At 38.6% G+C, this 23,132-nt stretch overlaps 2 protein-coding genes across 3 annotated transcripts in view; one reads left to right on the top strand and one right to left on the bottom strand.

Moving 5' to 3' along the window:
• Positions 1 to 18,291, bottom strand: part of CIR1 (corepressor interacting with RBPJ, CIR1) — a 42,020-nt gene extending 23,729 nt beyond the window's left edge. Inside the window, 7 exon segments of the mRNA XM_061397734.1 lie at positions 4,236 to 4,353; positions 5,171 to 5,219; positions 5,872 to 5,936; positions 6,024 to 6,034; positions 6,619 to 6,692; positions 12,572 to 12,666; positions 18,122 to 18,291. Of these exon segments, the coding sequence (XP_061253718.1) occupies positions 4,236 to 4,353; positions 5,171 to 5,219; positions 5,872 to 5,936; positions 6,024 to 6,034; positions 6,619 to 6,692; positions 12,572 to 12,666; positions 18,122 to 18,193 (484 nt within the window). The 5' untranslated portion in view covers positions 18,194 to 18,291.
• The window catches only part of SCRN3 (secernin 3), an 85,271-nt gene that overhangs the window by 30,110 nt on the left and 32,029 nt on the right, over positions 1 to 23,132 (top strand). Inside the window, exons 1-2 of one of the 2 annotated variants that reach the window (XM_061434998.1) lie at positions 18,299 to 18,386; positions 21,442 to 21,610. In XM_061434998.1, coding sequence (XP_061290982.1) covers positions 21,452 to 21,610 — 159 coding nt within the window. In that variant the 5' untranslated portion in view covers positions 18,299 to 18,386; positions 21,442 to 21,451. Of the gene's footprint in view, positions 1 to 18,298; positions 18,387 to 21,441; positions 21,611 to 23,132 lie in introns of those variants that run through there. The other variant, XM_061435007.1, reaches the window with a different exon arrangement.

Below are 23,132 nucleotides of genomic sequence, written 5' to 3'. Positions count from 1 at the left end.
AATGCTTTACAACAAAACCTTGGGACATATCCAAGACTATTCCCATGGGACAATTTCATGACTGTGTATTATTAGTAAAACATTATTTAAACAAACAAGGACCTATTTCCCAAACCTTCAGTTGTTCTTACAGTTGAAGCTGATGGTTTTCAACTCTGACAGTACATCAGAAATAGATCAGTAACTTTCATCTTATGTGGTATCATAGATAGTGAAAGTTACTGATCTATTTTTACCATAATCTTTCATAGAGTTCAGTGCTTTGAGGTATTCTTAGAAAAGTAAGACAGGATTTAAGAAATTTGAAATACTGTTTCTTCTTTTTTTTACTTGATATATCCTGGTACATCCTCATGTGTCAACACAGAACAACAGCTCAGTTCATATATCTTATCTAATGGCTATATGGTATTCCATTTTGGCTACACTGGTATTCCAATTAACTCCATAATTAATTTATTTTTAATATTTTTTTTTGGCCATGCTGTGCATCATGTTGGATCTCTGATCAGGGATCAAACCCATGCCCCCTGCAGTGGAAGCAAGCAGTCTTAGTGGAAGCATGGAGTCACTGAACCACCAGGGAAGTCCCATAATTAATTTTTAAAAAATATACTAATAAAGTGCTTACTATGTGCTAGGTACTATTCTAAGCACTACACATGTATTAACTCATTTAGTTCTCATAACAACCTTATGAAGTAGGTACTAGTATAATATCTATTTTACAGACTCCGCAAACTGAGGCACAGAGGAGTTGACAGCTTGCTTGAAGTCATGGCTACTAAGTAGAGAGCAGGGGTTCCAAATCAGGCATCTTTGTACCTCCACACCTTCAATCTGAATTTATAGTTCCTTCTGTGCAGAAGGTTGTTCCTTTTGCCTGAGACATCAAATACATGGTTGCACTGTCCTGTCCTCTAGGTCTCAGCCTAATATCACTTCCTCAGAGGGGGCCCTTCCTGACCACCTCACCTAGTTATTCCCCAATTAATTCTTACCACAGTATCCAATGTAATTGTCATCACAGAAGTTATAAATGCGTAGTACTTCCTTATTAGTTTATTTTCTGTCATTCCCAATAGAATGAAAGAATTTCTGTCTTGGGGCTATATTCCGAGAACCTAGAAAAATACCTGACACAGAGTAACTACTCCACATTTAATTGTTGAATAAATGGGTGAGTTTATTTTACCAACCCTTTACTGATTAGGTTTATTTAGGGTTATTTCTAATCTTTCACTACTATAAACCTTTGGGCATCTACCTTATCACTTTCTTACTATAAATTCCTGGATGTTGAATTTCCAGTAAAATGATATGTATGTTCTTAAAGTTTTTGATAGGTTTTTGATACATCAAATGACTCTTCAAATTTATTAATTTATCTCCACTTTATCAATAGTGGATTAAAATGTTCATTTTATCATACTTGCTCTAACACTGGCTGTGTCACACTTTTAAATCTTTACTGTAAGTTCTTCTGGTTGTTGTTAGTAGACTTTCTAAGTAGATTCAAGAGAAAGTAGGTGCATCAAATACCAAATAAAGGGCTATCCTGGTCTACAGCCTACATCCTAGTCCCCTAGTATCCCAGGGTCCATCTTACTCATGCTCTCCAAGCAGGTCAGAGTAAGACAAGGCTGAAGAACAAAGACAGCACTGACACTGCCCCCCCACAGCCAACACCAAGTCATTCAGCTGGAAGGGCACCATAAGGATGGAGTGAAGGCAGAGATGAGAAAGATGTAACCCCTTCCAGGAAACAAAATATGCCTTTCAAACATAGCAACAGATCCCTGTGACTACCAAAAGTAGAGCTCAGAGATATCTGTGCTATTGGGTTCTTCATCCTACTCCACTTTCCTTTGCTTTGGGCTTGATTTCTTTGGCAACTTTTCTCCCTTCTTTCCCCAGTTGGGTGAGGGCAGGGGAGAGGGAGCTAGTATGAGGGGTTTAAAAGCACCTGCACTGTGGCATCAGCAGGAGGTTCTTTTGTCAGAGACTGTCCCACCAAGGAGTTCGTATCCATATTCTCCCACCACTGAGCAATTTCCCCTCTACTTAAAATGTGTGTTTTTCTGACTGTGCTGGGTTGTTGGTGATGTACTCAGGCTCTTTTCTGCAGTTGTGGGAGCGGGAGCTACTCTCCAGTTGCAGTGCTGGGCTTCCTGATGCAGAGTGCAGGCTCTAGGGTGCATGGGCTTCAGTAGCTGTGGCACATGGCTTACTGCCCCATGGACCAGGGATAGAACCTATGTCCCCTGCACAGACAGACAGATTCTTAACTACTGGACCCAGGGAGGTCCTTAAGATGTGGTTTTTAAAAATGTTTTAAAGAGACATAAGGATTTTTCAAAATTAATGTATAATATTTTGTGTGTACTTCCTCTACCCATCCTGACACTCGTAACACCACTAAGGAAACAGTGTCAAACTTGACAATGGATCAAATTTCTAAACTCCTAATATGAGAACTAGCATCTTGAGTCCAACAGCCTGCATCTGGCCTGCTGGAAGCAAGCCTCATCTCTAGCTATAGAAGAGAGCCTGAAGGTCATCTGCTGACTGAGGGTGAACCTTGAGCTCAGAGGTGGCAGTGGAAGCTTCAGCGAGTCCAAAGAGGTGCATCAGAGGCCGAGATTAGCTGAGAGGATGGCGCTTCATGCCTAGAGCATCTGCGTCAGTAGAGCGGCTGGGCCTTTATATTTTCTACATCTGGGACTGTTGTTGTTTAGTTGCCAGGTCATGTCTGATTCTGTGATTCCCATGGACTGTAGCACACCAGGCTTTCCTGTCCCTCACCATCTCCCAGAGTTTGCCCAAGTACATGTCCATTGAATGACACCATCCAACATATCTCATCCTCTGCTGCCCTCTTCTCCTTCTGCCTTCAATCGTTCCCAGCATCAGGATCTTTTCCAATGAGTCAACTGTCCACATCAGGTGGCCAAAGTATTGGAGCTTCAGCATCAGTCCTTCCAAAGAGTATCCAGAGTTGATTTCCTTTAAGATTCACTGGTTTGGTCTCCTTGCTTTCCAAGAGACTCTCAAGAGTCTTCTCCAGCACCACAGATGGAAGGCATCAATTTTTCAGCACTCTGCCTTCTTTACTGTCCAGCTCTCACATCTGTACACTACTGGAAAGACCATAGTCTTGATTTATATGGACCTTTGTTGGCAAAGTGATGTTTCTGCTTTTTAAAACACTGTCTAGATTTGTCATAGCTTTCCTGCCAAGAAGTAAGTGTCTCAATTTCATGGCTGCAGTGACCACCCACAGTGATTTTAGAGCCCAAGAAGAGGAAATCTCTCACTGCTTTCACCTTGTCCCCTTCTATTTGCCATGAAGTGATGAGACCAGATGCCTTGATCTTAGTTTTTTTACTACTGAATTTTAAGCCCACTTTTTCTCTCTTCTCTTTCACCCTAATCAAAAGGCTTACTTTGGATTACATGTAGGATTAAAAAAATTTTTTTAAAGATTCTACAGCTGTTTAAAAAATGTGGAAAATCTCTTGAGTTATACTATCATCCTTTATTTTAAAATGAAGAATTGAAACTCATAAAAAGTGAAATGACTTAAGGTTACAGGGTTAAGCAGGTTATTGCTATTATGATTCATTAAGAATTATTGTTGGATTAGTGTGGCTGTTTGAACAACATACTAACAAGGCACTGAGAAATTTAAGTTAAAACTTCTCAGTTTTAATATCTTCTTACAAGAAGAACTCAAATGATTTAAACCAAATTCAACCAATTTTTCTTAAATAGACAATAACAGGAAGGAAGGTAAATAACTTTCAAGTAAAAATTAATTTTAACATTATTTAACATCTTTTAAAACTCAATTTTCTCTGAAACAAAAATTGCAATTGTGGCGTCTAGTTCAGCTTAGTCCTAAAACTCAGGAGGACATAAACATGAGAAACAACCATTTCTTCCTTCTATTTTTGGGTTACCAACCTGATAAATGATGTTTAATATATGTTACTTTTAATATCAATTTCATAGGGCCCTTGGCTAGAAAAATTAAATCCTAATACACAGAATTTCATATTCAAAACATATAATCAGAGTTTTCCATTGACCATTTTGGGAATGTGACCTAACCCCAGAAAACAAAACCAAACCAAATCAAACCAATACCGAGAGAGACTTAAAAAAAAAGTTACTTTAGCTTTGTTTGTCCTCTATATAAATTCTACAACAAACAAATGATGTCCAGTGCCTACCTGAGCCATCAGTGGGAACTGAACTTGCATTAATTCCAGAAAGACCAAACAAAGGACATTCTCGATCTGTGTTGACATGACCCCATTTGTGACATTTAATGCATCTTACATTTCGAACCTGAGAAATAGTAAACATTAATTATTTTGGTTATTAAAATACTAAGAACCTAACTACTGTTCAACTCCTTACTCCTTGTAGAGTTTAAGTGAAATTAGTCTTGTTTTTAAAAGATCTCCAAGGAAAGAGACTCCACACATATATTTGGTAAAAGTAATTCAAACACTAAAATCTTTTACTATAAATTGTGTCTAAAAGTTCAGCTGAATCCAATTTCTTTTTGAGTGTTACCTGTGGCAATAAAACAATGTAATCCAAAAAGAAATGGTAAAACACCAAAAAAGAATGATGTCCTGTCTCAATCTGGAATTCTCTAATTTAAAAAACAGTTAATCTTTGAGGTTTCAATTTCCTAAACCAAGGGCTAGCAAACTTTTCCTGTAAAAAGCCAGACAATAAATATTTTAGGCTGTATGGGCCAAAGGTCTCTGTTGCAACCACTCAACTCTGCCAATACAGCAGGAAAGCACCCACAAACAATATGTAAATGAGTAAGTACGGCAGTATTCAAACAGTTTTATTTTTTGACCATGAGCTAATTCTCCAAATTCCTTGAAAACTGCAGAGACCATTTTCATTATAGCCCTCACTATAAAATTTTGACTCCTATCTTTTATCATGATTTGATATTTGGATTTGTATCTTTGCTACATTTAACGTTTTCTCTCCGAGTCCTTCTACTATCTGATACAAACAGAAACCATAGAGCTTTTCAGAAACCATAGAAACCCTTTTCAGCTTAAATACCTTTGGACAATAATATAAAGAAGTATTTATTTTGAAAAAATTATTCTTACAGAATAAATGCGTCACTTGCCTGAATACCAAAGGGCTGATCTCTGATGTTCATGTCATCTTTGGCATATCTATTACGGAGAGAAAATGTACAAACAATATTAAGAAAAATAATAGTTAAAAATAGTCTTACAGTTCTAAGTAAATTATGAAACATACAACTTTAGTAAATAAACAGAACCATAAAATCTATTTAGTATTTCCAAACACCACTTTATTATCAAGTATCCAGTCTGATAACCTGTGATTTTAAAAAAATGACAAAAATAAAGCTAAAGACTATGATCAAGCAAATTAGCTACATAAGACAAATCATTAAAAATAACTTTTCACATTAATTGCTTTCTCTGGTGAATAAAAAGCAACATAGGATGGGATATCAGATAAAACTGGAGAAGGCCATGGAACCCCACTCTAGTACTCTTGCCTGGAAAATTCCATGGATGGAGGAGCCTGATAGGCTACAGTCTATGGGGTTGCAAAGAGTCGGACACGACTGAGCAACTTCACTTTCTTTCTTTCTTTCTATAGTTCCTTTTGGAGAAGGAAATGGCAACCCACTCCAGTGTTCTTGCATGGAGAACACCATGGACAGAGGGGCCTGGTGGGCTGTGGTCTACGGGGTTGCAAAGAGTTGGACACGACTAAGCAGCTAACACACACACACACATCAGATAAAATTAATGATACATATTTTATCTTTAAAAAAAAACCAGTTCTTACTTTTCTCGTGGGGCCCCTTTCTGCCATTCAAATTTGTATTCGGTCTCTCCTTCTGTTTCTTCTTTCTAAAAACATTCATTAAAGTCTTTCAGTATTTCATTAAAATTTCAATCTATTGCAAATAAATCCAAACATAGAAAACAGTACTTTACCTCTTTGTTTTCTTGATTGCATATCAAAAATATGGGAGGAAAAAAGGTAGGTCAAGTTAAAAACTTCAACATGAAAGTCTGCTATTATATACTACACTATGGTATCACGGTATTTAATTTTAACTTGTAAGAATGTATTGCTTTGACTTTTTTCTTCTTTCACAAGATAAAATTCAAATCACTGTAGGATAAAAAACAGTACCGAATAAGAGGCAGTATTTTATTAATCTTAATAAAAGATTAATTTCTAATCTTTAAACTTCTATATTTTTCATTGACAGTGAATATTATGCCTTCTATTTACAAATATACTCAGCAAGAAGGACTAAAGACACAAATTATAAAATAATAAATATACTTCTGGTGATGCTGAGATTTTATTTTCCTCCCTGAAGAACACATCATGAAATTATTATTACACTAGAGAATTACTGTTAGTATTTATCCTACTATATTGATTGTAGTATTTTACATTATTTTATAGAATAGTATTAATTTTAAAAGATGAAGAGCAACTTCTAAAAATATCTGTCATAACAGTTCTCAATCTTTAGTCACAAACACATCAAAGACTTAGAGGAAATGAAGCAAGTACCTTTTTTAGCCCCTGGTGGAGCCTCATACATGAAATTAAGGCCATTCTTTACACGTTCATCTCCCATAAGCAATCTAAATCAAACAAGAGATAAATTTTCAAATTTTTTTGTAGAGGGAAAAAACTACAGAATAACTGTCCCTCCATTCCCCTAAATTCTAAGGGAATTAGGATAAAATGTTTTTATTAGAGATAAAATTCCAAAACTACTCCTCTGACTAAATGACATCTGAAATTTATGAATGAAAATTCCAACAGTGCTGCCTCTTTAGTAACTGGTTTTAAGTTCCCAGACCTTCTCAATACTTTAAAGAACCCAGCCCTCCCAACTGAAATGAGGGGAAAATGCCATGTTTACCCTCACATGCTTTTCTTAAACTTTGAAATGTCTTGAAATGCTATATGCCAACACATATTTGGAATTAAGTTAAATAGTGCCAACATTTTTTCTTAATTGTGAGGAATCAGTTTAGAAAAATAAATCTCTCTGGATTTCTTTAGGAAGTCAAATCCAATTAAAGCTTACAGGAGTCAAACTCAATAAGAATAAACAAAATTCTTTAGCAAGGCCAATGAAAAGAGAATAGTTTAAAGAAAATCTACAACAAGTTAATTACTATGATGGACTCACTATCTACTGCATCTTAAAAATCATTTTTTAATAATTTCTTTTCAACACTGAATGTTCCCTGTTTGGAGAACACTGTTGTTGTGTTTACAGAGATGTTTAGAGATATGTTCTGTTTAGAGATATGTGTTTAGAGAATGTTGTTCTGTTTAGAGATATGCTGTGCTTTTTAGAAAAATAGCTTTGCGACAAGCCGAATGAATAATCAAGTTAAGCCTTTAATTCATAAGATCTATGTAAAGTACTGATTAAAGAGAAGAAACCCAAAGAGTAAACAGAATTTCCTCTTATATTCGGAAAAGGCTATCACAAAGTATAGCCTGCATAATTGTAAGTCCTCTCTATTTCCACTGGAGTTTACAAGTAACTGTAAGGCAGAGGGCAAAAGCACAACAGGATCTACCTCTACACCGGGATATGATGCGGCAATGAAAGGGAATGAACCGATGACACAGCTACAACATGGATGGACTTCAAAAACACCGTACTGTATGAAAGAAGCCCGTCACAAAAGGCCACGTATCGTGTGATGCCATTCATATGACATTTCCAGAATAGGTAAAGCTACAGAGACAAGTAAGTCAGTGGTTGCTTAGGTCTGAGAGGAGTTGGGAGTCCAGGCTGTGGGAACGGGAAGTGACCGCTACTGGGGACAAGATTTCTTCTTCAGATGGTGAAAATGTTCTGAAATGGGTTATGGTGATGGCTCCAAACTTTAAATATACTAAAAGCCAACATATACTTTAAAGATCATAAATTATATCTTATATTGACACTATTTAAAAAATTAACATGAAGCACAATATCATGCTTCATGCTTTTCACAATAACATGAAAAGCTCAGTAGCACTAGTTACAGGGAAATGTAAATCAAAACCATGAGATACCATGCTGCACTCATGAGAATGGTTATTAAAAAAAAAAGAAGGAAAATAACAAACGTTGGCAAGGATATGGATAAATTGGAACCCTTATGCATCACTGGTGGGACTGTAAAATGGTGCAGGCCCTATGGAAAACAGTTTTCTGGTTCTTCAATAGTCAAACACAGAACTCCCAGATGATCCAGCAGTTCTGCTCCTAGGTGTATACCCAAAGGAACTGAAAGTTGGGGGATGAACAGATACTGGTATGCCATTACTCAAAACAGCCAAAAGATGGAAGCAATCCAAGTGTTCATTATGGTTGAATGGGTAGAACAATTGTGGTGTGTACAAACAATGGAATATTATTTAGCCATAATAAAAAATAAGCTTGATCCATGCTACAATATGGATGACTCTTGAATATGTTATACTAAGTGAAGTATGCCAGACACAAAAGGACAAATATTATATAATTCCACTCACATGATGTACTTAGGAAAGACAAATTTCATAGAGGCAGAAAGAATAGTGTTTACCAGGGGCTAGAGGCAGGGGGAACAGAGTTTCTACTTGGGGTAAAGAAAAAAAATTTTTGGAAATAGACAGTGGTGATGGTACACAACACTATGAATATAATTAATGCCACTGAACTGTGCACATAAAACAATAAATTTTATGCTTTATATATTCCCTTCCAAAAAAGCATTTCATTTACACTGAAACAAAAATCATATAAAATCAAAACCGGAAGATCAATTCCATTTTGTGCAAAACTCAACAGGTATACAAAATAAAAGGAAAAGCCACTATATTAGTATTTATGGTTTAACTTCAAGAGTCGGACACGACTGAGCGACTTCACTTTCACTTTTCACTTTCATGCCTTGGAGAAGGAAATGACAACCCACTCCAGTGTTCTTGCCTGGAGAATCCCAGGGACGGGGGAGCCTCATAGGCTGCCGTCTATGGGGTCGCATAGAGTCGGACACGACTGAAGTGACTCAGCAGCAGCAAAAACCTATACAGGTTTTTTCTTTTTTCTTTTTTTTGCTGTTGACTCTAAGTAGAGTGAAATGTATAGATGTTCTGACATCCTTTTATTTATCCATTCAGAATAATAAATATGATTGTCATGTGGATCAATATCCACAAACACTAAGAAATATCTAGGACATTTAAAAACTTAGAAGGGAAAAAATAGAATTCTAAAGAACAGAACTATTAAAGACAACATTTTTGAACAAGGAAAAACGAAAAATGTAGCGAATCACTCCAAATACTCATAAATTTGCTTTTATATACTCGTAAATTCAAACCACCAAACCCAGAGGCAACAAACAAACCTAGCGTCCAGACCCAGGTTTCAAAGTATGTTTCTCAAATAAAAGGAACAGGTTGATTCCAACGCTGGAGCAGAGAAAAATAAAAGACAAATTTTTGATAATCTTATAGTGTCATGAAGTAGTTTTATTTATTTATTTTTTAAAAGGATGGAACATGTTAAATGGACATAGGAGTCAAGCTGATAGAGCTAGCAAAGGTCAAAACTTGAGCAAAAAAGTATATGAATATTGAATTATAACCAATTAAGTAAATATCTGAATTCATAATGACAGGAATAAATGATTAAATCAATAAGTGAGGGCAAGGGAAAAATCCTCTTTCCAGAGAAATTCAAATTAAAAAACGTAGAGGAATTTAGAGAAACAGAAAATCACTGTTAGAAAACCACAGTAACAATTGATGCACGCAAGAACTATCAATGAATACACCCACACTACTGCGTGAAATTCAGGGAGAAACAAGATATTTGCATGGGTTCTTACATTCCCACCTCCACGACCTCTTTTAATTAATTATTTTAATTGGAGGCTAATTATCTTATGACAAACCTAGATAGCATATTAAAAAGTAGAGACATTACTTTGCCAACAAAGGTCTGTCTAGTCAAGACTATGGTTTTTCCAGTAGTCATGTATGGATGGGAGATTTGGACTGTGAAGAAAGCTGAGCACCAAAGAATTGATGCTTTTGAACTGTGGTGTTGGAGAAGACTCTTGAGAGTCCCTTGGACTGCAAGGAGATCCAACCAGTCCGTTCTGAAGGAGATCAGTCCTGGGTGTTCTTTCGAAGGAATGATGCTGAAGCTGAAACTCCAGGACTTTGGCCACCTCATGCGAAGAGTTGACTCATTGGAAAAGACTCTGATGCTGGGAGGGATTGGGGGCAGGAGGAGAAGGGGACGACAGAGGATGAGATGGCTGGATGGCATCACTGACTTGATGGATGTGAGTCTGAGTGAACTCTGGGAGATGGTGATGGACAGGGAGGCCTGGAGTGCTGCGATTCATGGGGTCGCAAAGAGTCGGACATGACTGAGCAACTGAACTGAACTGATTGTGGTTTTTGCCACAAATTGACATGAATCAGCCACAAGTGTACATGTGTCCCCCTGTTCCGAACCCCGCTCCAGCCTCCCTCCCCATCCCATCCCTCTGGGTTGTCCCAGTGCACTGGGTTTGAGTGCCCTGTTTCATGCATCCATGATCTCTTTATTGGTCTAACTCAACTATATTTCTGTTTCCTAACACACTCTCCACGTTCCCACCATGCTCATCTTTAAAAAGCTTTGACTAGATGCAGATTACGGCTTTTCAACAGCGGTGCTACTGACATTTTGGACTTGGCCATTCTTTGTGTACACTGTAGGCTGTTTTGTAGCATCCCTAGAATCCACCACTAGATGTTGTTATCACCCAACCCCTGAGCTATGACAGTCAAAAAATGTGTCCAAACGTTGCCACATATCTCCTGGGGCAATAATGGCCCTCAGTTGAGAACCATGGCTCTAAATCCTTATCCTTCCTCAGAGTTCAGCTTTGAACTATGTCAAATGTCACCTTTCTTTTTCTCCTTGCGGCTCCCTTCTCCCTCACCTCTTTCATAAAGTCTTACCTTGTTATCCCAAATGGAATTATTTTTGTCTTATGCTAGCCTGCCACAGTTTTTATAACAGTGTATTTTCAATTAGTTATTATTTTCAGCCTTGAACTATCAGATCAGATCAGTCGTGTCCGACTCTTTGCGACCCCATGAATCGCAGTATGCCAGGCCTCCCTGTCCATCACCAACTCCCAGAGTTCACCCAGACTCACGTCCATCAAGTCAGTGATGCCATCCAGCCATCTCATCCTCTGTTGTCCCCTTCTCCTCCTGCCCCCAATCCCTCCCAGCATCAGAGTCTTTTCCAATGAGTCAACTCTTCGCATGAGGTGGCCAAAGTCCTGGAGTTTCAGCTTTAGCATCATTCCTTCCAAAGAAATCCCAGGGCTGATCTCCTTCAGAATGGACTGGTTGGATCTCCTTGCAGTCCAAGGGACTCTCAAGAGTCTTCTCCAACACCACAGTTCAAAAGCATCAATTCTTCGGCGCTCAGCTTTCTTCACAGTCCAACTCTCACATCCATACATGACTACTGGAAAAACCATAGCCTTGACTAGACGGACCTTTGTTGGCAAAGTAATGTCTCTGCTTTTCAATATGCTATCTAGGTTGATCATAACTTTCCTTCCAAGGAGTAAGTGTCTTTTCATTTCATGGCTGCTTGAACTATATGTATGTACATATCCGTTATTATATTTTCTTGAGGCTAGACAGAAGCTATGCATCACATTTTTATATTATAGGTCACTACAATTTCATTTGCTGCCTCGCATGATGTAGGTACTCAATAAAAGTCAATCAAATTAAATAGTGAGAAAAGTACTTAATTGAATAAAATGTTTTATTTCTCTAATTTTGCTCTCAATACACTATATTTCATAGAGAGTATTTGATAATAGTTTAGTATTACTTTGTTTAAGATCCATGTTTTGATGAAATACAGGACTGACTGGAAGAGAAAGTATGACTTATCAAAAGCACCACTATTTATTTGTTTGATTAACCAAAAGAGATCAGCTTCAGAGTTAGACCTGCAAATACAAACATAAAATGACAATAGCTGGGGTAGGGGTGGATACTGTACTCTACAGTAAGCCAGTGAGGAACTAGCTCTTATCCTATTAAAAGAACGATGACATGCAGGTCAGGTAGAGACACTTTACTTCTTGAAGCTATCTTGCGCATCTTTTTATTTCAGTGTATGTTGAAGAAATATCTTTGTATGAGGCCTCAGTAGTTCAAGTATAGACATTTATTTTTCTTCCAAGTTTTGAGTAAGTTGGAACATCTCTATTAACTGTATATGGAGTGTATATTCACATCAATCTATATTTTATGTGAATTATGGGTAAGGTTGGAAAAAGTGCCCATCTATCAATGTAAGAGTAAAGATCACAGGGAATGTAGACCTATCACTGAGGCATTCAGTTAAAAAAAGCTAGTATATGATTCAGTAAAGGATATTCTCATGTAACCAATTACTCCAAAAAAATACCAGCAGAGTGGAATTTCTTACCTATTATCATATGATTCTTGTTCTTTTAGATACTGTTGCATTAACTCTTCTTGTTTCTTCTTATCATATGATATTTTCTGTTCTGCCATCCAAACCTAAATTAGTAAAGTAAAAACTTAAATAAGTTTGTTCTCTTTTATAATAAAACATAAAATGCTTTACAATGTATCTATTTTGGTCATAAAGCCACAATCACAAAACAAGAGTTGAAAATTCCAATTTATGCTTTGATGCAAGTCCTAAAATATAATCACTCAAAAGAGCTAAACTTTCAGTCAAGAATGTCAAACTTGAGAACCACTCTGAGCACTCAGGGTGCAACAGCTTCTTGCCCTCAGTCCCTCGGATGTTTCAGAGACAAGAACGACCATCTCTCTACATGGAATATGTCTAATCCAGAAAACTCACAGGGCACATCGTTGGATGCCAGTGAGTGTTACTGATACCCCAAGAAAGGAAAAAATGGAAGACAAGGAGGAGAAAAAAAGGAAAGGAGATGAAAGATAGTTGTAGAAAAAAAGGAAGGAACAAGAGAGAAAACTGGAGAAGGAAATGGCAACCCACTCCAGTATTCTTGCCTGGACAGAGGAGCCTGGCAGGCTACAGTCTATGGGGTCACAAGAGCTGGACATGACTTAGCGACTAAACCACCAAGAGAGGAAACAGATGAAACAAGAGATGCATCTGATATCCTGCAGTTGCTCAAGGGCACCACCACCACAGGCTGAATGCGTCCCTATGTGATATTCTCAGAATCATAAAAGTGGTAAAGGTAAAAAGGCCACACAGCTTATGTAAGGATATTGAAGCATGTTACCTCCAGGTTTAAAAGATATCATTGTCTTCCCACCTTCTTTAAAGGATAAAGTGTTTGATAACCGTAACATAAATAGCGAGGCAAAACTGTTTCTCACAAGCTGTTTTAAGAAGGTAAATTTAAGGGAAAATATTTAACACTTACATTGATAAACATTTAATACTTAAATTGATAAAATAATTAATAATTATAATGGGGCAGATAAGTGTGGGGAGAAGGACTGGGGACAAGACTGCCATTATTCAATTTTAGACACAAAACAGGAGTAGTTATTAGTATTTAATAGTACTCAGATAGGTAGGTTTTATGACCACAATCTGAGATGTGGACAACAAGGATTAATATGGAGATAAAAGCAAAAACAGAAATGAAAAGAGAATCCTTCAGAGAAGGACTCTCCTGGAAATTCCTTTTGTATAAGTTCCTAAAATTTCTTCTACTGTCTTCATAACTAACATAACATATATGTCATAACCAATATAACATTACCAATGTAATGTTACAGAAGAAAAGTCTACACTTGGGATAGGCAGTAAAAGGCACCTTTGGAATTTTCACTATAGCTCAAAATGCAAACAGTTGAAATAGAGAAATGTAAGATGTCATTGCCTGATCGAATAATACATTAATAATAGCCTCCTAATGATTAAGATACTACTTCTAACAATAACTATCATTTATTTAAAGCTTTAGATTTACAAAGTTATTTTACAAGTCTCATTTGCCCAAGAGCTGAAATACATGAATATTTATGATGGATTAAAATAAAAAGTAGTGAAATATACTCTTGACGACAAAATGCTCAGAATCTGCTAACAGAAAACCATATTAACCTTTCTGGATGTTTAAGATATTTTATAATAAAAAAGATGTGAATTGTGTAAATAAATAGTAACAATGTTTGGGTCTGGGCAGTGCAGGAAGGGGGCACATCGTGATTGTGTTTTTCATAGCTTATGTTTTTATATGGTTGCATTTACGCCAATAAATCCTCATCTGGGGAAAACAGTAACAATAAAAATGGATAACAGAATACATTCAACGTAAGGAAATAGAACAAGACAGTGATTAACTCTAGGGGTCAGAGAAGAAGGCTGATATAATAGAATACTTTATAGCCAAGTTTTGGTTTTTAGAAGTTCTTTATTTTTTAAATGACATAACTATACTCACATTCTGACAAAATGTCCACTGGAGAAGGGAATGGCAAAATCACTTCAGCATTCTCGCCTTGAGAACCCCATGAACTATACTCACATGTAGCCAATATTATTCCTGTCTTGTATATCCTTCCAAGGATGTTCACATGGACACACACGTAATATACATACATAATATAAACAAACACACATGCATTTTTGGTCCCTCTTTTCATGAATGGTGAACATATACAGATGGTGATGGCAGCCATGAAATTAAAAGCCGCTTACTCCTTGGAAGGAAAGTTATCACCAACCTAGACAGCATATTAAAAAGCAGAGACATTACTTTGTCAGCAAAGGTCCATCTAGTCAAGACTATGGTTTTTCCAGTGGTCATGTATGGATGTGAGAGTTGGACTATAAAGAAAGCTGAGCGCCAAAGAATTGATGCTTTTGAACTATGGTGTTGGAGAAGACTCCTGAGAGTCCCTTGGACTGCAAGGAGATCCAACCAGTCCATCCTAAAGGAGATCAGTCCTGGGTGTTCATTGGAAGGACTGATGTTGAAGCTGAAAATCCAATACTTTGGCCACCTGATGTGAAAAGCTGACTCATTTGAAAAGACCCTGATGCTGGGAAAGATTGAGGGCAGGAAGAGAAGGGGACAACGGAGGATGAGACGGTTGGATGGCATCACCGACTGAAGGGGCATGAGTTTGGGTAAACTCTGGGAGTTGGTGATGGACAGGGAGGCCTGGTGTGCTGTGGTTCATGGAGTCGCATAGAGTCGGACAAAGCTGAGTGACTGAACTGAACTGAACATATACAGCATGCATATATATATGTATGCACATATAATACAGCATACATAAACAGAGAAAATGTATAAAATAAAGTTCTATACCATGGAGATCATTCCCAGATCAGTAAACAAAATGCTTTATTTTCCAGGAGGGTAGGGTGCTGAAGAGTATCATTTCTTTGTGAAGCTACACCATCATTTATTTAACCAATCTCCTGCTGTACTGGTGGATATTAAGAAATTTCCAATCTTCTGTTATTACAAAGGCAGCTGCAATAAGTAACCCTATTACACAAGTAGCTCCAATGTGTTAAACAGGATTTTGAAGCGCATTAAAATTTTGCCAAGGGAAAAATAGGGTAAGATATCACTGGCAGAGGGAACAACTCAGATAAAGATCCAAAAGTGTAAAACAGGAATTGAGTAGTTTGACTTTACTGGAGCATAAAGTCTAAGGTTGGAGACTTCCCTGCTAGGCTAGTGGTTAAGACTCTGTGTTTCCACTGCAGGGGGCATGGGTGCGATCCCTGGTCAGGGAACTAAGATCCTGCATGCTGTGGGGCCAAAATTTAAAAAATAAATAAAATTTAAAATCTAAGATGGGAGAATAGCAGTAAGGGATGATGAAGGAAAAATAAACTGGAGCCTGGTTATCTGGACTTAATTCTGGAGTATTTTAATAAGGAGCTGAAGAAATCAAATTTGTGCTTTAAAATGACTACCCTATGGAAGCAACCCAAATACTCATCAAATGATGAATGGATAAATAAAATGTGCCATATCTACACCATGGAATTATTCAGCAATAAAAAGGAATGTAATACTGATACATGATACAGCATGAACTCTGAAAACATTATGCTAAGCGAAAGAAGCCAGTCACAAAAAAAACCCATATTGCATGCTTCAGTTTATATGAAATGTCCAGAATAGGCCAATTCACAGAAATAGAAAGCAGATTAGTTGTTGGCTAAGGCTGGGGAAGGGGGAGGATTAAGGACAAATGGAGAGTGATTGTTAGTAGATACGGGTTTTGGGGAGGGTGACGAAAATGTTTCAGAACTGTTTTGGTGATGACAAAATTAATAAATACACTAAAAAAATACTGAATTTTATACTTTATGTGAGTGATTGTATGGTATGCGAATTATACTTCAGTAAAACTGCTAAATAAAAAAATGATTATTCTGATCGGTAGAGAATGGATTTGAGAGAGGTCAAGACTGGCAGCATAAAAATCAGTTAGGAAATATAACAATTAAGGCAATGGCAAGCCACTCCAGTACTCTTGCCTGGAAAATCCCATGGGCGGAGGAGCCTGGTGGGCTGCAGTCCATTGGGTCACTAAGAGTAGGACACAACTGAGCGACTTCACTTTCACTTTTCACTTTCATGCATTGGAGAAGGCAATGGCAACCCACTCCAGTGTTCTTGCCTGGAAAATCCCAGGGACGGAGGAGCCTGGTGGGCTGCTGTCTATGGGGTCACACAGAGTCGGACATGACTGATGTGACTTAGCAGTAGCAGCAGGTGAAAGACAATAAGGGTCTAAGCTAAGATGCAGATAGTAGTGACAAGGAGGAGAGATGGATTCAAGAGATACTTAAGAAGTAACAGCAATAGAATTTATTAGCCGACTAGATAAAGCAGTGATGGAAAAGGATGAATCTTATTTCTGGCCTGGGTGACTGGATGAGGGTTGTATTACTATCTGCATTTCCTACTGATATGAGAATAGGAGGTATAAATACAAGAGCAGATTTAGAATAAAAGATAAGTTCCATTTCAAATATGTTGAGTTTGAGATGCCTGTAGGATATCAAGATGAAATTGTCTACTATATAGTTGTGTTCAAGTGCCTTCAGTTAGGGCTTAAGATCTGGCAGTGTAGAGCTGAGAGTCAGGAGTAAAAAAAGGGGTCGTCAAAATTTTGAAATTGGCTGTGACTGTTCAGGAAAGCATATAGAATAAGCAGTATGAAACTCTGGTTACCACCTGTATTTTAGGAATAGTCTAAGGATAACAGTGTGTGGGGGCCAATTAACATTTTATTGTGCACTCCCTCTATGTAGTAAGCAGAGAGCAAGGTGGTGTTTGAAAGTCTTTATCTACACCATCTTATTTAGTCCTCATAACAATTTCAAGTCATGGCAACTGATATGGATCATTCCTAATTTACAGATTAGGAGACTCAAGATGAGAGATATTAAATATTTTATGCAAGGTCTCAAGGCTAAAAGTGACTGTGCTGGAATAACAGAATACAGGTCAGGTTTCAATCCTCAGACACATCCTACTTCACTATTCTGCTTTCCACTGCTGTAATATTCAGCATACTTTTTTTGTACACCTGTAAGTGGTCATTTAAAAAGTCACAGCTCAGAGGTCACCAGACGCTACAAGGTAAGGTGGGATAAAAAGAGGAAGCAAGGTGTGACTTTCCTTTCCTTTTCAGATCTATCTAGTCTTTTTTTGCATGGGATAGCAGAGCTCAGAAGCCGTGATCTCTGAGATTCGAATCTGCTGAGGGAAGTAACCAGTAACCCTGTCACCAGTCTTCACATCTCGACTCTTTACATTCTAGCTGACAGAGCCGAAAGAGCAGACGGAGCCGCCTTCTCCCTGGCTGATGTAAAATAAACCTCGAGGGCCAGCGGCGAGGGACAAGAACGCCAGGGCTTTAGGCATGGAGCAAAGGCGGCTGTCCCAGGGATCCCATTCACACCACCACTCTGACCTCCAGGAGGTCCTAGGAACACAGGCGGCAAGGGCCTGCTCACCGTACTCACTTTTTTGATGTTGGATTTGGAAGCAGGATGAAAGTCCTTCTTGCACATGAAATTGGCGAAGGATTTCCCCATTTTGGAGGCTGAGCTGGGGGTATGCAACCCCTAGATCTGAGAGCAACGTAAACAAACTCTGCCGCCTAACCGGAACTGCGCCTCCAGTAGCAGTGGGAACTTCCGGGGTCAAAGGGGACGACTTCCGGCAACTAGCTCCTCTGCCACCCTTTCTCACTCCTTTCCCCTTTCACTTGGGTAGCTCGGAGGCCAGGTGAGGGGCTTGCAGGGAGGGAGGGGCGAACGAGCCTAGTAGTTGTAGGAAGTAGGAAGCCCGGAACTGCGGAGCGGTCGTGGGGGCGGGTGCTGGGGGCGGGGACTGAGTGGCTTCTGGGAGGGGCGCGGGCCAAAGCTGCGCAGTCCGCTGCCGTCTTGGGTGCTAAGTGTGTGGTGAGCGGCGGTCCTTTTTTTTGCAAGATGTTCTTGAAGTCCGAGCAGTTTATTCTGTGAACGCTGTTTTGAGTTACAGAAACTTGCCTGCACCGATTTTTCTCGTCTGTAGTAATTCTTGCCCTAACTGTAGCAAGTTTGTGAGGATCAAACGATGAAAGCTCTTGGTGAACTAAAGCATGTCAACTCCACAAGAGCGAAGACTCTAGTTTGTTACCAACTGTACGGCGCCTGGTGCAGAAAGATGTCCGTAAACATTTGTTAAATGATGACTATATTCTAGAAACCGGTTAGTAAAGCCTCTCAAGACTGCCGCTCCTGAGTGGGTTAGATGTCTTCATAATCAGGTGACCTGTTTTCTTAGCTTATTACCCTGGTTAGGTCAGATCACCTAGTGCACCTTGATGGCTCTTGAGATTCCAGGGTATTGAGGGTACGTGGCTGCTGCTGCTGTAGGTGATCCTTCAACCAATTCCTTTACCAGGATGACGTGTGATGTCAGGAGTAAACTTTTTGTGAGAAATGTACTCTTCTGACAAGTAATAACAGAAACAGCGTTTATATAAGTGTCCGATATGTTCTATGCATTGTGCAAAACGTTTTACACATTGTCTTATTAAATTCTCATAACAACCCTTTGAGAGATTTACAGATGAGGCAAGAGGCTTAGATAGAGATTAAATAGCCTTGCCAAAGTTAGGCAGTGGTGGAACTAACTTTGGAACACATATAGAAGGCGATTTAGGACATAAAAATCACACGAAGGACTTCCCTGGTGGTCCATTGGTTAAGAATCCGCCTGCCAATGTAGGGGACACTGCTTCTGTCCTTAGTCCAGGAAGATTCCCCCATACTGCAGAGCGTCTGAGCCTGCAGTGCACAACTACTCAAGCCCAAGCTCCTAGAACCCGTGCTCTGCAAGCAAGAGTAGCCCTGGCTCCCTACAACTAGAGAAAGCCTGCACACAGCAAGGAAGACCCAGTGTGGCCAAAAATAATAAATTAAAAAAAAATTTTTTTAGAGGAAGGAAAATCACACAAAAAGGAACAGAAGCATTGGTGACCTCCTGCTGCTGCTGCTGCTGCTGCTGCTGCTGCTAAGTTGCTTCAGTCCTGTCTGACTCTGTGCGACCCCACAGAAGAGAAAAACCCTTAGGCATTTCAGGCTGAATTTGTTTCTTTCTTACTTGAGTTATTTTGTTTTCTTTTCAATGAAATATTGATTACATTTAAATCTGTTCGTGTAAAGCCATTCTAAGTTTTGGGTAGTATAAGATGAAAGAAGGAAACAAAACAATTTGCCACTCTAGAAGCAAATTTTGTTGCTGTTGATACTTAGTTGCTAGGTTTCTGCCTCTTTGCACCCCATGGACTGTAGCCCACCAGGCTGCTCTGTCCCTGGGATTTCCCAGGCAAGAATACTGGAGTGGGTTGCCATTTCCTTCTCTAGGGGATCTTCCTGACCCAGGGATTGAACCCATGTCTCCTGCTCGGCAGGCATCTCCTGCTTGGCAAGTGGATTCTTTACCACTGAGCCAATAAGCTCTACTAAAATTGAGGATTTAAGATTTTTCCAAATTACAAATGAAGATATGATCTTGATATTAAATTATATAATCAGGATGTGCAAGTTGAATGTGAACATAATTCAACAATGGGAAATAACAATTTGGAATTTTATTGGCATGTTTTTGCTTTTGTCTGGTTTAGTGAGTCTGTTTCAAAATTAAAATGTTTTAATGAACACCACCCTTATGGCAGAAAGTGAAGAAGAACTAAAGAGCCTCTTGATGAAAGTGAAAGAGGAGAGTGAAAAAGTTGGCTTAAAGCTCAACATTCAGAAAACTAAGATTATGGCATCTGGTCCCATCACTTCATGGCAAATAGATGGAGAAACAGTGGCTGACTTTATTTTTCTGGGCTCCAAAATCACTGCAGATGGTGACTGCAGCCATGAAATTAAAAGACGCTTACTCCTTGGAAGGAAACTTATCACCAACCTAGACAGCATATTAAAAAGCAGAGACATTACTTTGCCAACAAAGGTTCGTCTCATCAAGGCAGTGGTTCTTCCAGTAGTCATGTATGGATATGAGAGTTGGATTATAAAGAAAGCTGAGTGCAGAAGAATTGATGCTTTTGAACCGTGGTGTTGGAGAAGACTCTTGAGAGTCCCTTGGACTGCAAGGAGATCCAACCAGTCAATCCTAAAGGAGATCAGTCCCGGGTGTTCATTCGAAGGACTGATGCTGAAGCTGAAACTCCAATACTTTGGCCACCTGATGTGAAGTACTGACTCATTGGAAAAGACCCTGATGCTGGGAAAGATTGAAGGCGAGAGGAGAAGGGGACAACAGAGGATGAGATGGTTAGATGGCATCACCAACTCAATGGAGATGAGTTTGAGTAAACTCAAAGTTGGTGATGGACAGGGAGGCCTGGCGTGCTGTGGTCCATGGGGTTGCGAAGAGTTGGACACAACTGAGCAACTGAACTGAACTGAATGAACATCCTTTGTTAGATATGTAGACAAACATAGTCTTTATAGTACAGCTGCAGCTGTTTCCAAATATGGAAATAATGAAAGGAGATTCAGGGAAGACTTGAGAAGAGAAAGAGCTTGGAGGGTAAATCTGACCTATAGACTAGAAGAAGGTACTTATTATTCCTGTTTTCTTACTTATTCTTGTAGTACTAGAGTCATGCCCGTTATTTTCTTACTGATTTCTGTAGTACAGTATATGAAATTTAAAACTTTAGTGAACATCCTTTGTTAGATATGACAGTAATATCCCCTAGTCATCAAGTAAACTCTGTTTTGTATGTACTAAATAAAAATATTTTTCTCTTTTTATTTGCAAACTTCCATATGATTTTTAGTTAAAAAAAAATGGAACCTTGTTCCTGTGACACTTTCGTGGCATTACCTCCAGCAACAATTGATAACAGGATTATTTTTGGGAAAAATTCGGATAGACCCTGTGATGAAGTACAAGAAGTCGTTTATTTTCCTGCTGCAGTTCATGACAACCTGAAGGAACATCTTAAGGTAGGTGAAATGCATGTTTTGTTAACAATATTTTTCTTTAAAAATGTCAAAAACAGTGTTTAAAAATCATTAGTTAGCTATCTGGCAGAGGCTATAGAAGTTAAAAAATTAAAGAATTTAAATTTCATAAATAATTTGAATCAGAACTAGAATTCTGGTCTTTTAGCGATTTGTAGAAAGCTAAAATAATTATTATTAGTTCTTTGAGCAAATATTTGAATGCTTACTATATGCAAGCATGTTGAATAGGAGAAAGAGAGTTAAAGCTTGCTGTCAAGACTGGTTTTGTCTTGCTTTTAACAGTTCCCTACCTTAACAACAGGTTTCCCAGGTGGCTGGGTGGCAAAGAATCCGCCTGCCAAATAGGAAACTGGGGCTGAATTTCCTGGGTCGGGAAGATCCCCTGGAGAGGGAAATGGTAACCCACTCTAGTATCTTGCCTGGAAAATCCCATGGACAGAGGAGACTGGTGGGCTATAGTCTGTGGGGTCGCAAGAGTCAGACAGGACTTAGGAACTAAACAACAAGCACTCTTAACAAGAGGTGTGAGATCTCATATTAAGATGTGTGAATGTGGACTTCCTTGGTGGTCCAGTTACTAAGAATCCGCCTGCCAATGCAGCGAACATGGATTCAATCCCTGGGCCCAGGAAGGTTTCACCTGCTGCGGGCCAGCTGCACCCTTGTGCCACAACTATTAAACACCACAGCAAGAGAAGCCACCTCAACGAGAAGCCTGCACACCACAGCTCGAGTAGCTCCTGCTGGCCACAACTCGAGAAAGCGTGGGTGCATCAACAAAGACCCGGCTCAGCCAAAAGTAATAATAATAAAATATCTGAAAGCTTCAAGAATGCTGTGGTTAACACCATTTTAGAGCTCATGGAATTAAGATCCTTGGAATGGCTATGGAGGAAGATCCTAAATTGCAAAGATTTGTTGTTGCCAGCTTTCAACTTAAGTCAATTAGTTATTAATGTCAACCTGTCATAAAAATGCCAGCATGTTGCATCTGGCTAAATGAGGGGAGAAAAGATTTTATTTGCCTTGTTTACCCACCCTGCCCTGTAATGCCTATAATCATGAAGATGGAATAAATTGTAACATTTAGTTTCTATCATTAAAAAAAAAAAAGACTAGTTTTGTCTTTCAGGAGCTTAGAGTCTAGTAGAGGAATAGGATGTGTATGTAACTAACTACCTTGTAAAGAAGGATGAAGTTTCAACACCAAATTTAAGAGCAGCAATTTGTGACAGCAGTGGGGAAGAAGCAATTAATTCAGACTAGGAATCAAAGAAGGCTTCACCAGAAGTTGGGGTTTCAGCTGGAATTTGATGGGCAAAAAGGATTCTGATTGGTGTAGAATAGGAACAGTCATTCCAGGCTCTGGAAATGGCAGTTTTATCATCAGAAGAGGTTTTTTGATCCAGTGGTAACTGTCAATACTATGCACTAGTCATTTGGTAGTATACACATCAATTAAAGGATACTTTAAAATTTTTTTATTTAAAAAATCCATTTA

Source organism: Bos javanicus, chromosome 2, assembly GCF_032452875.1.
Source record: "Bos javanicus breed banteng chromosome 2, ARS-OSU_banteng_1.0, whole genome shotgun sequence".
NCBI classification, from domain to species: domain Eukaryota; kingdom Metazoa; phylum Chordata; class Mammalia; order Artiodactyla; family Bovidae; genus Bos; species Bos javanicus.
The sequence above is the reverse complement of the archived record's forward strand: the minus strand, read 5'-3'. Positions and strand labels throughout refer to the sequence as shown.